Here is an 18,190-nt window from a genome sequence, read left to right as displayed (position 1 = left end):
TAGTATGCATCCTACTGATCCATTTCGCACATCCGTTAAAAAAAAGTATTTTAGTGATAATAGTTACATGAACTTTACACACTATAAAACATGCACATTATAAAATATATAACACATTAACTTCATAGATGTATATAATCATACCATTGTGCATTAGATCACCATCAGCTAAAATGTATACTGTATATTCAATTCCGTGCATTCCTACGTCAAGAATAGAGTTCAAAATAGATCTCCAAAAGTGCAAGAGTGTGATAGACATGGGGGTAGAGCAACCTGCAGAACAGGGAGCCCAAAACGGGTCCATGGTCATCCAAACTAGGCTAGGCGCAAATTTACCTACAAATCGCCAGCTAAGGCATTTACGAACCGACAAATCATACGCAGATGATTACACAACCTACATATCCTTTGGTCTCTAGGTAACCCCATCCTCGTACCAAGCATCAATAGTGTTGGTAACAAGTTAAACCTTAAAAGCATTGAAGGCCACCAGGGGGACGCAGGCAAGATGGCTGCCTGAGCTCAGAGATCCCGCTCAAGCCCCGGGAACCCCGTAGAGAAAGAGGAGTAAGAGGACCCCAGCCCACAGACAGGGGGCCAAGAAAACGCTGTCGGAACAGAAGCCCAAAGTCCGGAGCTCGAGGGTACTTCCGGGCCTGAGTTATGAAGCGAGGGCCCCGGGCGCCTCTCCCCCTTCGGCACTGCACACCACTCCACAGAGAAGTCGGGAGCAGCAGCAGGCGAACAGCTGGCGCCCCGTCGGGCTCAAAGCATCTGGAGCCGCGACACCGGCGGCGCCCCCTCCTTTTGTTGAACACCACCAGCGCCGGAAGCAGCGGAATACACCAGCCCCCACACGTCATCGGCGGGGTGAGCATCAGGAGAGACCGCAAGAGGGGGGTGGGGGCCGCGCTGCCGGAAGCGGCATCACTGCCCTCTCTCTAGGTGGCCGCCCGCCCCTCGGGCCCGACATCAGCAGCTGTCTCGCGGGCCGACGCGGGGGTGCGCCCGCACCGCAGCCCGCAGAGGGGGCTGACCAGGTGGGGGAGCCCGGAAAAAATATAAGGCGCTGCCCAGGGGAGGTGTTAAAAGAAAAGGGCCCACGCCCAGTGCAACCTAAGATCCTAAAAGCCTTGGAGGTCGGACCCGAGGAGAGGAGCACCATCGGCACCGAGCGTGCCTAAATGTTGGCTGGTGAGGGATCCAACACCCCAAAGTTACAGGCGACAAGGTGAGGAGGCAGTTTTGGGGGGGCCCCGAGCGGACATCATGGACCCCCACAACTCACACGTGGGAGCCCAACTAACCACTGAACCCCGGCCACCACCAAAAGGACACACCCTGCAGGCCTACGCACCCAGACACTGATCCCCAGCCTAGGGGGCCCATAACATCGACCCCCAACCCCCGAGGAGCCACCACCCCCATCAGGGCCCCCTTCCAGCTTGGGCCGTCGCGGGAGCGTACCCTTCTAGTCCGCTGGTGGGGGAAACACGGGTGAGGCTCTGACGGCTGACTACCACCTACGCTGCCCTCCTTGAAATGGGACCACACGGAGAAGTACCATCTGCCCCGCAGGAGGCCTTGGGCCCAGGTTCTCACCTTGGATAGGACCTACGCACCTAGTCCTAGCACCCCTTGGACGTTGGGAGGCCCTGCACCCGGCGCTGACCGCTGCTACGGGCCGGGGGCATCCGGAGATCCCTGGAGGGAGGCCCTGAAACTGGCGACAGGCGAGCCATCAGCTGGGATAGCCCAACCGCTGGAACATTAGGAGTTGGTTGGTGGTATAGCTATCACCACACGAGCGACACAGGACCACTAACACGCCAGACCCCGACACGATCTACATGAGCTGGAAGGAAACCCTCTCCAAATTTCAAATCCGAGCCAGCGAGAACGAGATGGCATCCGGAGGCCTACTGGTCCCAGCCCCGGACCTTGGCGCGATCCAGAACAATATCCAAATGATCCTAGAGTAAATCCGGCAGATAAGGACAGACATGGGGGCCAATCTGGCAGACCTCACCACGAAAGTGACAACCCTGGAGGACTGCATGGAAGGGGTCGAAAACAATCAACTCTCCACTGCACTCCTAGAGACTCAAATGGAAGCGAGGTTTATGGAGGTCCAGCGGCGCGAAGAGGAACTACGATTCAAGGTCGACGATATGGAGAACAGGGAAAGGAAAAATAACCTACGCATTTTCGGACTGGTGGAATCGGAGGGAGAGAATCCGCTTGGCCTAGAGGGCAAGGTACACAACATCATACGGATCATTCTGGGCACAGAAGCCGCCGAAGACATCAAAATGGACAGAGTTCACCACGCCGGAGGTGGAGGCAAAAGCCCTCGCTCGGTGTGAGCAAGATTACACTAATTACAGAGACAAGGCTAGGATCTTGGAGAAGGCCAGGACCCTTGGTAACATACTATACGGAGACTCTAAGGTGGCCGTCTTCCAGGTCCTCTCGGCCCTCACCTTGTTGATGAGAAAGAAATATGGCAACCTCACCTGATGGCTCCAGGAGAGGGGGGGTTAGATACCGCAGGGGCCATCCCTTCTACCTAGCATTCGAATGGAAGGGAGAGAAGCACCACCCCGTATCCCAGGAAGATATCCAGAGGCTCACGGAAGAACTATTGAGCGACCGGGCTGGCCCTTCGGCTGACCGCGATAAAGACGTGCGGGACCCGGGCCGTGGCCCGAGGGGCCCAGACACTTTTAGAGGCAAGGCAAAGGTGAAAGGGGCCCGTAAGTTCCAGAAAACGACACACCCTTCCTCGGCAGCAGAGGGTCACCTAAAATGAATGGAGTGCCACATCATAGCTCTTGGTTTGGGATTGCCTCTGGCCTGGTGGTCATGCTGGAGTGTACGGGAGAAGTCAAGGACCGAGGCCCCGAGACACTAAGTTCAAATGCCACATTGGCGCTAGGTTCGCTCCAGGTTCGGGGAGCCGGTTGATGTTTGCTACCTAAAACCGGGTCACGTTACGGCCCGGGGCCCCGCCAAAGAAATACTAGCAAGCTGGGCGGAGGAAAAGGGGCAGAACGCAGAAAACTTGAGGGGAAGACCCACTGACAGACCCAGGTGGGCAATAGTTCCGACAGGAAATTGAAGTTGGGGTAACTCCGACAAACTGTGATACCCGGGGCAGGGAAAGAAGCCCTGGTGGTTCGTTGAACATTCTGGACTGAACACGAAAGCCTTGAATAATGGGGGGTGGAGGGAGGGGGTGCAACAGGGGTAGGGAAGGTGGGGAAGGGTGCAGGAGGGGGGACAAGCTCACAAAGTTTACGGGGAAGGGGGCCAGCCAGATCGAGCCGGGACTCTCTGCTTCACAATGGGCTCTATACCGGAAACAAATAAAGGACCACAAAGAAAGTAAGACCAAGGACGACAATGTTTGAAGGTAAGATAGGCACACTCAATGTCAAGGGCCTAAACTCTCAAAACAAAAGATCACTGACCAGCAACATGCTCCGAAAACAACAATTGATGGTACTCTTGCTACAGGAAACCCATTATAAACAGGGGAGAGAGTCACTGATTAAAGGAAAAGAAATTAGGAGCAATTTCTGGGCCTCCCACAGAAGCTCAAAGAAGGAAGGGGTGGGCATCCTCCTGAACAAGACTTTCCACCTCACAAGCATAGAAACTAAGAGGGGCGTTGGGGGACGATTCCTGGGGATCAAGGGCACCTGCGAGGGCGAACGTATTACTCTGGCCACCCTATATGCGCCCAATTCTGGTCCGATAAGGTTCCTGACCCAGATCTTCAGGTTAATGGACGAATGGGCGGAGGCGGCCATGATATTAGGGGGTGAATTCAACCTCATGATGGACCCTAAACTGGACTGGTGGACGGCAAGAGATGCGGGGCTGAGGGGCAGCACCAAAGACAATCTGGCTCTGCAGACTCTCCTAAGGGAACACTATTGGGCAGACGTGTGGTGCAAGTCGTGGCCAGGCCCGGGGGGATACACCTTCTCTCCCCCACACTGCACCTACACGAGAATCTACCTGCTCTTAACCTCGGAGTAGGGGGGAGGAGGGGTCGCCACGCTTCCCAGGGTAGAAGCAATAAACATGGTCTGACCACGAGCTGTTGGTGGCAAACTAGTCATTACCCCTGTTACCGGGATCCTCCTGATGGCACTGCAATGACACACTCGAGAGACCCGGTCTTTAGAGACTTCCTAAGGAATAAGATGGTAGCGTACTTCGAAACAAACAATGAGGAAACCGACATGGTGATGATTTGGGAAGCCGCTAAGGCCACCTTCCGGGGTCTCCTGATAGCTGAGTGCTCCAGGCGCAAGCGGGAGAGAGGGCTTATCGAAAGCAAGCTCTGAGAAGAATTAAAGGCCCTGTGCGCAAGGCTCGGTCCCAACGGGGAAGATGGGGAAACCCTCCTGGTAGAGATGCAAGAGAAGAGACAGGCACTTCACACGGTTCTCACAGGGGAGATGGTAAAGAAATTGAGATACACGCGACAGAGATATTACGAAAGGGGGGACAGAGTGGAGACTCTCCTGGCGCGTAGAGCCAGGGAATGCAGAATGGAACGGAGGGTGGGACCCATCCGGGACAAAAGGGGCAACGAATGCAACAAGGAGCATATAGCAGAATGCTTTGCTGACTTTTACAGGGACCTCTGCGCAAAACGAGGGGGGAATCCATGGAGGAGACCCGGGCATACCTAGCGGAACACCCATTACCCCGACTGACCGAGCTGGAGTTACAGGGGGATGGAGGGGGATATATCAGTGGAGGAGGTGAAAAGTGCTATTAAGAGGTTGAAAGTGGAAAAGGCTCTGGGGGAAGACTGGTACACGGTAGATTTTTACAAACAGTGCCAAGCCATTCTAGCAGAACCCCTTGCCAAATTGTTCACTCAAATTGGAAACCGAGACACAATCTCACCCACCTTCCTACAGGCCCTCTTCACCGTAATACCCAAACCGGGCAGAGACCCGGCAGATTGCGGATCATACAGACCCATTTCCCTCCTGAATTTGGATGCTAAGATCTTTGCCAGAATTCTAGCAACTCGACTAGATGGGTGCCTCCCCCGTCTGGTCCACCCAGACCAGGCGGGATTTATTCTCAATAGGCAAGGCTCTGACAGTATGCGCAAAACTCTCCATGTGCTAAATTCAAAGGCGGTCCAAGACGAAGGGGCCCTGCTGCTGGCACTCGACGCAGACAAGGCCTTCGACAGGGTCAGCTAGGAATTTATGGGGGAGGTTCTCTCTACGGGGGGATGGGACCAAGGTGGCTGGGTTCGATGTCAGCATTATACTCCACTCCCTCAGCCACGGTGGTCGCGAATGGGATGTAATCAAGGGCTTTTCCCTTAGGGAGAGGTAAGAAACGGGGTTGACCACTATCACACCAAATATATGAGCTGGTTATGGAGACCTGGGCAATCTCAGTTGAAAGACTGAGGCAATCAATGGAGTACTGATAGGAGACTCCCACTGTAAAATTAGCCTATTCACAGACGACTCGCTCTTCTACCTCACTAAACCATCCCAGTCGGTTCCCCAGGTGTTGCAGGGTCTAGAATGCTATGGAAAACTCTTGGGATTTAAGGTTAATCTGGGGAAGTCGGTGGCATTCATAGGGAGAAAACTGTCAGAGACAGAGACAGTGGAAGAACTCCCCTTCCAACTCCAGAGGGATGGGTTCCGATATCTGGGAGTCTGAGTCACGGGTGACCCTACCGACCTCTTCCCCAACAACTTCACCCCACTCTGGACAGAGGTCAAGAGACGTAGAGAGATGGGCAAGCTCGGGGTTTTCATGGATGGCAGACCTTAACCTGATTAAAATGGTGGTCCTCCCCAAATTCCTATTCTTGTTCCAGATGCTTTCTACTCAGGTGCCCAAGACCTTCCTAACGGAAATAAAACAAACTCTCTTGAGATTCCTTTGGGCGGGTAAGAAGCATAGAATTCCATACGAGGTCCTAACAAAGCCCAAAGAGGAAGGAGGGGTAGGGTTCCCGGACCTCGAAACATACTACAGGGCTGCCCAACTGAGGGTCCTGACAAACCATTTTAACTCTGGGACGGAAAAGCAATGAGTGGCAATGGACAACAAGGTTCTCGCCCCAGTTACGCTGGATGAATGGTTATGGGTCCCAAGGTCACGCATCCCAAGAAGGGTCCTACAGCACCCGGTGTTGGGGGTCTTGTGGTCGATCTGGAGGGAGGCTAATACAGATGGCTCAGCACCTGGCCCTCTCCGTTGAGTTGCTTTTGGGCCCACCCCCGTTCATAGACAAAATAGCCGAACCGGCCACATTCCAACAATGGTATGAGGCAGGTCTTACCAGGGCAGGTCGTCTGTGGGTGGAGGGATCCTTCATGCCCCTACTGGATCTGGAGAAGGCCCTGGGGCTGGGCAAACTTTCAACGTTTCGCTACCTCCAGCGAGTCCTCACTGAACCTTCATGGGGTGACACTCAGGAGAAACCTAACAGACTTCGAGAAAATGTTAATCTCCAACCGGGGCCCCAGGGGTGTCATTTCGCGCCTCTACAAATTCCTCTTGCACTCAGCCCCCGTGAAATCCCCCCCCCCCTGCCCTGACACAATGGGAAAGGGACCTGGGAAGGGCAATTGACGACAAAAGGTGGTCCAAAATGTGCATCCGAGCTAATCGATCAACGACCTCGCTTCAGTACCAACACCAGGCCCTGACGATACTGCATAGGTGGCATTATCCCCCCCAAAGGATCGCTATGATGAGGACAGGATACAACCCGCACTGTTGGAAATGCCGGAAAGTAAAGGGTGACTACATAAACATGTGGTGGAACTGCCCCATGGTTCAGACATACTGGGGAGAGGTGCTATCCTGGATCAAAGGGGTGGACAGGACGGCCAGGCCCCTGTGTCCCTGGCTTCTCCGCTTTGGAATTGATGTAGGGGATGATCACGAGGAAACCCAAGGCCACATGCTACAGGTCATGCTCGTGGCAGCTAAGTGTTGTCTGGCCCAAAAGTGGAAGAGCCTGCATATGCAAGGAGAAAAAGCCTGGATCAACAAGGTCCGGGCCATTTACGACATGGAGTCCCCTGACACACCTCATTGATGAATCAAGAACTAATATTGAAGAACTCTGGCTCCACTTCTTTGAGAGGTATGAACGCCTGTCTTGAAAGGACAATATCAAGGCCGGTGACCAACCCAGACATTAAGGCCCACCGGGGGGAATGCCCCACACGTACGAGGCACTCTATAAGTGAACACCCCAAAGGGACCGCAAAAAGCCTAGCCCAAGACACCAGTGTGCAAGGAACTGACCGATTGTGTCTTGAAAAGTGGTCCATGAGCTTGCTGGACGAATTAGATACCAATGCTCGATTTATGGCTGAAGGTGAGGGAGGGGGGAGGGCTGGGGACAAGGGTTGTTAAAATGTTATTGAGGTGAACGTTGACGAAACGCAATGTATGATGTGATAACCAGAAAATGCCAATAAAATACGATGTTAAAAAAAAAAACGTAATAGCATAAGGAAAACAAATAGTTGTGGGCATTAGAATATCCGTAAATATCTCTGAAGCTGAAGTAGAGGGAAAAACTGTGCAGCAAATTTGGCATAGATATTTTATTTGCCAGCTAAACCACATCCAGACACCAGTACCACTTATGTATTTTGGATCTTAATTTCTTCTCCAACAGGCCATAGATACTGAGATATAAAGACCTGTAAAATCTTAGTATGGGACAGCTATTAGACTGCAACAGAGACAATCCTATCAATCAGCAAATAGTCATCATTTTGCACATCCAGTCGCAACATGCCAGATGACAGAAGATGGGATAAGCCAACATTCTGAATTTATATATATTTATGTAGCTGTTTGGAACAATGATGTGCAGGTTTAATTTGCATAAACTGACTTTGTTGCTATTTTAATTGCCACAAATAGCCACATACACTTTAAAATGGTAAAATGGTTAACTGAAATGCATGGTGTGTGCTGGAATAGGGGCACTGTACTACTACTAATAGTTCTGTCTGACATTGAGGCTGATTAAAGGAAATAACCATTGTCGGACCTAGCAGACCAAAAAACAAGGGGACAAGTCTTGGAGAGGTTTCTTTAGTTACAACATCTCAAAGGTAATCAATGAATTTTGCTCTAGAGGAGAGATGGCAATGCTGACCTTTCCCACTGTCCTCATAATCACATCTGATGAAGGTTATCAATCAATCAGTTGATGAAATGTGAGAGGACAGGGGCCAGATAAGGGAGAGAGTAGTCATTCCAATTTGCTTCTGAAGTGGGAGGTATGCCTGTTCGTTGATAAATATTTGGCACGTGTATGTTGTGATTATGTGCTTGCCTTTTTCAATCAGTTTCCAGATTGGGTGGACCTTCAGCAGATACGAGTAGCAAACAAAGGACAGAACGACGGGCCAGTGATCAGAAGTCAAGTCCATGGAGGGACATGACAATTATGTAAAGTAATCTCTGAAGAGACGTGTTTTCAGGTGTTTTTTTTTTTTAAGAGACAACATTGGAATCAAGCCGCAAGCACTATGGTAGCATGTCCCTTTCAAACTTCAGCCTCAATTTGGCAAATCTGCCACAAGCGCGGCTACGCTTGTAGCATTTATTGGTTAGAAGTTTTTGTGTTCTTAAGCGGAGCGAACAAGGTGATCTATAGAATTGGAGTCGGGTCTTAAGGAACGAAGGGGCATCCCCATACATACATTTATGAATGATAGACATGGTTTTTAACTTTATATAGACATGGTTTTTAACTTTATTCTCTGAGCAACTGGGCAGACAGTGTAGACCTTTCAGAGTAGGAGTGATGCGAGATCTTCTGGGGTTGATGGCCATGATCCAAGCAGCCACATTCTGTATCACTTGGAGTCTTGCAACCTCATAAAATGGTGCTCCAGCAAGCAGTGCATTACCGTAACAGGTTTTCTCCCATTGATAGCCCTGGCTATAGCAGTAGCATTTGAATCAGAGATAAATGGACTAATCTACCAAAGCAAACAAAGATAGTAGTGACTGGTGCTTGCAGTGGCTGAAACCTGGGCATCCATATTAATCTCAGAATTGATATAAATGACTAGGGATTTAGCTTTTCTCAATATGTGGATGATGTCTGTAGCAATCCTATTGCTCGGGACTTACCATAATAACCTTTGGCACTGGCTCTTTTTTTAGCTAGTGGTATCTCTTCAGTCTTCTGAAAAGGATAAAAGCCCCTTCTAGAGGCCACAAGTGCTCCTAGCCTCTCTCTCAATTTGCTTCAATGTCTGGTATAGTACTCAACTTCTGATGCTGAACGACGATGTGAAGACTGCAGAAAATCAGATCAAAACCTCATATAATGCATATTTTGGCAAATTGGGCATTCCTGTATGACATTTTCTGAAAATGTTACACTAAGCCAAATCGCCATTGTAGTAGTCCCAGAGTACCGGAGATTGTCCAAAAGTTGGCTTATTGTGCTAAACCGAGGGTATCGAGACTTTAGCATGTGGGAGAATAAAGGAAAAGGAGGGTGACAATGGAAAAGAAGGAGAAGGTGCCAAAACAGAGGGAGCATGGGATGCAACAGATGAAAGTTTTGTGGTCCACGAAGGTCCTGTAAGGTGGACCACGATCGCTAATGTCAAAAAAATGTTATGCTTTAATATGCCTTGAATACATTGGATTGTATTCATGTGGCAAATTAGAAAGGCAATAGAAAATGTGTAACCAAATAGTGTTTGGATGCATTATAGGCTTGATATGCTCAAGAGTCCCTTAAAGTATGGTGGCTTTTTCGTCCGGGTTTAAATTTCCACAGGGAGAACTCAGAAATAGCAATTCTGGCACTGCCAAGCCTACAAGCCAAGTGTGCACTTGTCAAGAATAGACGGAGTAAACAGGAAACTGTCAGTGAATAACAAAAACGTGCATAAAGGATTAGGATAGTCTGATTAGTCAAGTCAATTAATTGGAATCCTAGCACCCTTAAAAATAACATGCTCAGAGTGCCATGTTTTCATGGCACAATACTTAGGTGCGGCTGCAGAGAGGGGAGAAAAGTTTAACATGTTATTTGCATGTGTTTGCTGAACAGTTCAAGGTTTTTTAAAAGGGGCTGCATGCATCATTTGACTGTGACCACATGAGGCTATGACAAGATGGTGGCTTGTATTGCTCTTAATGTAGGTCCCCGTAAGATCACATCACAGCAGTGAGGATGAGGTGGGTGTCTTTTCGGTTGCAAACAAACAATGCAAGTGTATTCAAGGGGTTCCACTGGAGGGCCCCTCAGTCACAAAATCACAAACAACCAGTTCTACAGAAGGGTTAATTATGACTTGCCCCAAAACGAAATCACAACCAGGTGAAATAGTGATCTGGGCATCTGGTACACACGGAAACCCTTTGAAAACAAAGCTTGCAGGATTGCATTACAACTGGTTAAAACCCCAATGAATTTGCTCCAAAACTGGCAAGCAGACCAGAGAAATGGTGAGCAGGACAGCTAAAAGACTTGCAAAATCATCAACAAAAGGCAGGTGGGATTACATTAAAAGCTGTCGAAACACAAATTAATTTGCTCCAAAACGGGCGCTCAGACCCTTTCATAGCAGCTGGAGAAATGCTTTCCAGCAAAATCCAAGTGGGGAGCATGCAGGCCTCTGGAAATCCTGAGGACAGATTATGCATAAATCAAGGTCTCGTTTCTATTGTGTGAGGACTATCCGTCCACCTAGCACCCGCCCCACCCCACAGCCCCATTAGTACATTTGTCATGAATGAGGAAATGATATAAACTACAAAGAAAACAATTTAATATGTCAGTCGCCGTACAGGAACAGCCCAGGGACCACAAAGCTGTTGAATGCAGCTAAAATACTGCTTCCCAAAAAGTGTTTTTATGGTGAAAAAAAATTCAAAAAGCTTCCATTTAGAGGCCAGAGAGCCAAATGACAGTGTGAAAAAATGAATGGTCCTTCAGATCCACTAGACTGCTGAACACAGGAATTCTTGGTCTGCTTTATAATACCAGTATCTTTTGCCATTTTATGTTTATCTGCTATCAAGTTTTATTTCTCATTGTTGGGATTTAAAAGTAAACAATATGGGTGTGCTTTTTGGGAAGTCAAACTGTTGGAAAAAAACAGTAAACCCAGCTAAAGATTTTGGAATCAGTGCAATATTTAAAGGAGTTCCACAATCTCACAAACTGGTGGAGATATTCTGCGTTTATGAATATTGATGAAGCTCCCATGATGGAGAATACATACTAACTCACCTGCTTCCAATTACCAAAGTTCCCGAATGAATTCACAGGTGCAGGCTTTGAACAAATCAAGGCATCTGTATAAATAGCAGAGAACTAGAACATTTCAATGGAGTAGCAAAACTATGAGCACTAGAAGCACAACTAGTGAGGGTCAGCATCTAAAAAATGGGATCGGGACTGGCATTTCTTGAATTTTGTGTCTTGCCATGTATGTGGGAGCCTAGTAAAAACATAAGGAAGCATGTGATCTGGAGAAAACTCTGGAAAGTACAGCACACACAGAACCCCAGGCACCATGCAAGAAACAAGATATATTCCTGAAGAGAGAAAAGGGGAGACATAAGGTCAGCTGCCAGGAAAGCAGGCATTAGTTGCACATGTAGACAGGCTCTCAAATTGTTCCCTGTGTGAACTTCCTCTGGATTGCTCCCTTGTGTGCCTCCCCACTGTGACTATCACTCCATGGGAATTCTGAAGTCGTTGATCATCCCCTTTATAGGTTGTCCCAGATATAGACAAACAGACAAAAGACAAGTTTTCAGTTCAAGAATGAAGAACTTTAACACCCTTCCTCAAAAATCAGGTTTCTAAACTGTTTTCTGCCACTCTTGTGTGTTCTACTGCAATCAGAGGGAGCCTGCTGTGCTTTCCATCCTTCACTATAAAACAACTCCAATCACACCAAACCTGTTCCCCAAGTATTGTGCACTGCATCCAAGCATAGCTAGGACCCTCAAAATTGCATTACGGTGCCTCCAACAAAAAAGGTCTGTTCTTTACAAAGGAAATACTACATCCCAGTAAACCTGCACTTTTACATCACATCTCTGGTTTACAAATTAACCATTTTCTTCCAAGCTCCCAGTAGCACTAGAACCATTTACTTTCTCAGATTTCGAGAATTAGTTAAGTAAATCATTGACAATAGCTGTGAACATCTTCATTCAGCCTGTGCAGGAATAAAATCATTAGGGACACTATGATGTGGACTAAGCATTAAGGAGTAGGCAGAGCAGCACAGCACTCAGAGCAGAGATCCCCATCGATACCATTGACAAGACCTTTTAAGGGCTATGCAAGGGCTAAGAGGGGTTCTGAGAGTGGCAGTGGCACTAACAGTACGGCTGATGTTGGGAGAAGGAACAACAATTTAATCATTTATTTAGACAATCAAATGGATCAAGGTCGCACCAAATTTCCATGGATGAAGAATACTTTTGTTTTAGAGAGATGTGCGTAAAAAGAAAAGTTATTTAACATATCATAAAAACAAACTATATCAAAGTGATGAATCTGACACTATGCAACTGTTGAAACAGAAAATAGACATTTTAAGGAAGAAAGAAAATAAGAAAAGTGAACTTTACCTTCCACAGTGAACTACCACAGCAACAAGGTCATACATTCTGTCTGGGTTGGTCGCATCGCCTGATGTGTTAAAAAGTCGAAGCTCCAAAGGGAATACTACTCTATAAGACAGTTTTGTGTATCGATGTAGCTGATCCATGTACTTGAATCTCTTTAGGTGTAGAGCTAAAATCATAGGCAGTTTTTTTACCTTCATCCTGGGTATAAAAATAAAAAGAAGATTAGAGGAAGCTTGGCGTGTAGTTTGTTAAAAACAAATGAGTGGGGATGAAACATGAATGGTGGACATTTAGGTCCACCTTGGATGTCAGATGAAAGGTCACCTCTAAGCCCGTTTTAATTATAATACTGAAAAGTAAGCAATAACTGCATAGAAACCCACACACATCTATGCAAAAGTTACCATAGTCCTGACTGCACTCCTAATCAACAGCCGCCTGGCCTCCATACTTCTGGGCCATACATCATGCACAGACGAGGCTGGTGCCATTTTGCACAACATAACCTGGGTTTTGAGCTACCACACACCACCCCTAATACAAACCACTGTGCTGTTAAGCTCAGTTCTGTTGCAGCCACCTATGCAAGAATTAATGGAATTCCATTTGATCTCCCCATCATGTTATCATGTATCTGTACTCAGTTGAGGGGTGAGGGTTTGGCACCTCCTATACAATATGGTAGCCAACTGATGGACAAAAGATAAAAACATTGTCTAAGTAGCAACATAAGGAGTTGACAATTATGTTTATGCACCAAGAGCAAAACAATAGCCATTTGCTGCGGTATTGTGCTCTAGTGGAGTGCTTTTTGAATGCCTGAATAATGGCCAGGTTGTCCAGTGAAAGACCACACGACCGAGGGTCAAGATTTCAGGAAACTGTAACGATATCTACTGAGGACAACTATTAACACAGGGCAGACCTCCCCACCCCCACCCGCCCAGTAAAAGCACCACACCAAATACCGTTATTCCTGTAATATTTAGTATGCTTAGCCCTGTCTGAACAACATCTAATATGACCAAGGCTTTCTCCCCCTGTGCCACGCTAAGCCAAGAACGATGCTCCGGTATTGATATACCAAATAGCTTTATTAACAAATGGTTTTAATGGATATCTAGAAAACAATTAATTTATACAAGCCACCTTCTCTGTGGTATCCAAATCTAAATAAAATAGATGGGACAGTTTTCGTTTTACATTTGACAGACTACAAATCAGGGTCACTATCTCATGCCCGCAAACTCCAAATGATTAAATCACACAATGCGTTGCGATATGTTAAGGTTAAAGGTATTTGTAAAGCGCACGGTCAAAAGGAGGAAGCAAAAAGAGGGGCTGAGTGGGGCGGGGGCGGTTAGCAGGGTGTCTTGGGAATAGGAAAGTGAGAGTTGTGATGCCCCATTAGCAGCTTCAGTTCGGTTTTCACCATTTGCTGAGCTTAGATGCGGTTTCCGGGTCGGTGCAACTTCCCATGTGTTGTTATGCCGGGGTATGTGCTGTTAGTCTGTTGTTGCAGTGTGGTGAAGTGCATGCGGATTGCAGTGCATAGATGTGGTTGTGTGAGTTTCTGTATGGGAAGTGTATGTGGAAGGTGGAAGTTTTAGAGTTGAGTTAAAAGGTTTTCCTTACCTCTTTGTCTTTGTGTTTCTGTTCTCAGCATCTATGAATGTCTTGTGTGGTTGGTACTGTAGTTTGTCCGCATAGTTGGCAGGCATGTTTAGGAGTGGCAGTTTTCCTCTGCATTAGTCTAGTGGTATGTCTACCTAGCTGATGCAGGCGTGTTCCGTGCCCTGGGTTGGCGATGTTTGGGTAAGAGGTTTCTGGTCACTCCCTGCCCATCACTTGTTTTTTGTTCCCTACCCTGACATGTTCCAATACAATGGTCAGGCGAGGGCAGGCAATTATCGCCAATCACTGACACCTGACTTCCATTACACTTCCCCAAGTAGATAAAAGGCGGAGCACGAGAGCACACTCCGAGCGAAGCAAAGCACACGAGGAAACAGCAGTTCCAAGATTAAAGCAGTTTAAAGAGAGGAGAAAGACGTCAAAACAGAAGGGGGTCAGAAGGAGGGTAGTTCCCTTGTCCTTTTTGACAAGGAACCGTTACTTACACGAGATAAGGCCAGGAAATCAGGCTGAAGAACCCTGCATTGTGTCTCGAAGGTACCAGGGGCGCTCCCGCGTCAGTAATCAAGGCGGGGAGAATCACCGGCCACTGAGAGTGTAGTCCTTGGCTCCAAGAATAAAGCAGCTTCAGTGAAAGCAACACAGCCGGTGAGTTGGGGAGAGCGATACAAGACGGGTCTGTGTTGAAGACAAGGTTGCAAGCAGCAACACTGTGTGGAGACTGCTGGAACAAACATTGTTAAAATGTGTGTGATAAGAGACACAAGTGAATGAACTTTAAAGCAAGCTCCATACCTTTGATAGAGTGGTCTGGCACCAAGTGGGTGCTCAATCGAAGGTCTCTAAGGTAATCAGCTGAGAAGTGATAAAAGTAGATAAAGTTGGTCTGAGCCCAGCGTAGGGAGATCAATTGAAAGAACGAATAAATGTGAATTGAAGTGGTTCTGTGATGGGTGAAGTCAAATCCTCCGCACAGTCAAAAGTCTTCGATTTCGATAAACTAGAGAAAGTTTGTAAAAGTATATGGATTTGATCTGAGCTCGACAGAGGGAGATCAATTGAAAGCTTTGTGTTGAAGTGGATCTGATCCCGGCAGAGGGGGCACAGGGTGAATCAAAAATCACCCAAGAAGTTGAACATGAAAATCCGGAGGAGAAAGGTACTTTTGAATGTTTGTCGCATCAGGGCCTTTGAAGTAAGAGACTTTGACATAGAAGACCCTGATACTCTTGCTGCTAGAGGAGCCAGATACTGTGCTAAGCTCGAGTATGCCGCCTTGTCCCGTGATGAAAACGTGGGGCAGCGAGGACAACGGCTTGAATATCCTGACCTATCATTTCTTGAAGACTTTTCTTTTGCATAACATTGTTTCCCACGCTATTTCTATTTAGAAGTAATGATTGGCAATAGGATTATTAGTATAAGCCCTTTTATTTTGACAGGACACCACTAGGACTGCATTATTTTTTGATGGTATTAGCTTGCGCCCATCTTTAGATTTAGGATTAGATATGCGTTTTTAAAACCCAGTTGAAGTTCAACAAACACCCTTGAACTGTGATCACTAGTGTCTGTTTTACTGTTTGATACCAGTCCTTCCTTACAGTATACACACTTTTACAGCCCCCGCTCCCACTAATGGAAGAGAACCCACCAATGAAAAGGAATGGGTTAAAACAGACAGATTTCCCTCACACTTCATTTTAAAATGGATGCAATTTTTTTTATAGGGGAACCGAGTTATATTTGTAGTCAAATATGTCCAGGGTCTACATAGTTTTGCCCCCCACCCACTATGCAATAAGGAGATTAAGGCTGGCTGATTCCACCCACACTTTTGTTGTCATTTGGATCAATCTATTTAAATGCGAGAACTTTGTTATTCGGCACTCAGGGAAACAGCAGGTTCATCTTTGGAAAACACAGATCTAGTCAAAGACTTCTGTCAAGGATAGTCACCAGCACTGAGTCCACATCTTGCTCCTCAAATGTCAGGTCCAGTCAGCTTTTAGGTTTCACAGTCTCTGCCTCCCATGAAAGGTTTAAGGCCTCTCAATGTAGGCAGCCGTCTCCCTCCAAGATGGTTTTTAGTCCGCTTTTCTCATGGCAAGGTGGTACCTCAATGGTTTTTGGCAGCTCTCCTCTCTTTTCCATAGAGCATTTAAGTTTATATAGTATCTGTGACACTCCAAATGATGAATATGGGGATGTGGTAAGCCATTTTCCCATGGATCAGACATTAATTTTCTCCCCTACCTCTCTAGTCCAGCCTCTGCCAGTGGATAGGGAAAGGGTTTTAGAAGGTCCAGAGTATGGATAATGAGGGTATTAGAGGAATGCATATCTTTAAAATGAAATTTAAAGTTACATTTTTGTCTCTCAGAAAGTCACACATGACACTAACTCAAAACACACCAACAGAAGAGCCACAGAAGACGGCTAACCGCCTAATTACTTCACCCCGAAAGCAGTAACAGTCAGGGCACGTAAATCGGCATATAGACCACAGGATTTTTCGGCCTATGCAGCTGCAAGCACCCAGCTCGACCACCAAAAGCATAGCTGGTGCTATATCATCAATCAAGGAGACCCGTGCCTACTTAGGAATTAGAAGCTAGAACCCAGTGCCGGAGGCACAGAAGTAACTTATGCTTGGCTAGACTCTCCAGAGAATCATGCAATAAATAAATAAAACCCAGGAAACAACCAGCAACCCAGCTTACAATTCCACCAGGGACCCTGAAAATGGGCCCTGCGGGTCCCACTCCAGAGCATCTGAAAAAGTACTGCCCGATCAAAATAACACAACATACCCTCACTGGCAAGTTTACCTCTCTGAAATCCACTACCACGAACCACCAGGTCAGACAAGGCCAGAGCACTGAGCTCCGAAAGCATCCCAAGAAGGGGGTCCACCCACCAATAATCACATACACTCATTCCTGCCAATATGCGCACTCCCCACTTTACATCAACAAACAATAGAATGCAGCTACACCCCTCGATCAATTCGTCCTAACTGCACACATACCTATATCGCTCATAGAACACCTCAACAACCTGGTAGAACGCAGCTATACCCCACGAAGCAATCTGCCTAACTACACACATAATCTCTTACACATGCCCCACGGCAGCCAAAATGCAAACTCCGTGACCACCCTCCTTACTGCGCATGTTACATGGATCTCTCACACCCACCGCACCACACACAGCATTAGAATGCAGCCAACCTGTGCAAACCACGCTGGCTGCACACAAGCACTATATGCTAAACCACTCCACTGATAAGGACCACGGTCCCTGACGGCGTTCAACCCACAGCGCTTTGAGATCATACCAATGGTACATAAGGCCTATACAAATGCACCATAACATAACTTTACAGATGAGTAAAATATTATGGGATACATTACTCACCGTAACCGTATTTCTGATGCTTGTATCTGCTTAGATTCACATGCTGTGCATAGTCCTACATCTAGTGGAAGCTGCGGAGTATTACAGTTTGTTTTTCGAAACTTGAAAAGGGGCGTCGAACTACAGCATGCCAGTAATACTATCCCTAGTGTGACGTCCACTGTACCCATGATCCCTCATGCGTGTAGGACCCTCAGATTGTATTTTTTCTGACATGAGGTAGCATGAGTACAGAGTATCCAAGCAGATAAGATAGATAAGACTACAAGCATCCATGCTCCTTCTCTCAGAGGGGAGGCAGGGCGGGCGCATGTGAATCTAAGCAGATACAAGCATCAGAAATACGATTACGGTGAGTAATGTATCCCTTCTGAGGCTTGTGGAATCTGCTTAGATCACATGCTGTGCATAGATTAGCAAGCAGTGTTAGAAGAAGGAGGTGGGATGTGAGAAGGATCATGAGCGGACAAATGTCTTA

At 47.2% G+C, this 18,190-nt stretch overlaps 1 protein-coding gene across 1 annotated transcript in view; it reads right to left on the bottom strand.

Moving 5' to 3' along the window:
- The window catches only part of USP12 (ubiquitin specific peptidase 12), a 739,696-nt gene that overhangs the window by 231,349 nt on the left and 490,157 nt on the right, over positions 1 to 18,190 (bottom strand). The window contains exon 7 of the mRNA XM_069639238.1: positions 12,658 to 12,855. Coding sequence (XP_069495339.1) covers positions 12,658 to 12,855 — 198 coding nt within the window. The remainder of the gene's footprint in view (positions 1 to 12,657; positions 12,856 to 18,190) is intronic.

Source organism: Ambystoma mexicanum, chromosome 7q (genome assembly GCF_040938575.1).
Source record: "Ambystoma mexicanum isolate Mex_15411 chromosome 7q, UKY_AmexF1_1, whole genome shotgun sequence".
Taxonomy (NCBI): domain Eukaryota; kingdom Metazoa; phylum Chordata; class Amphibia; order Caudata; family Ambystomatidae; genus Ambystoma; species Ambystoma mexicanum.
This window is presented reverse-complemented; position numbering and strand designations above follow the sequence as displayed.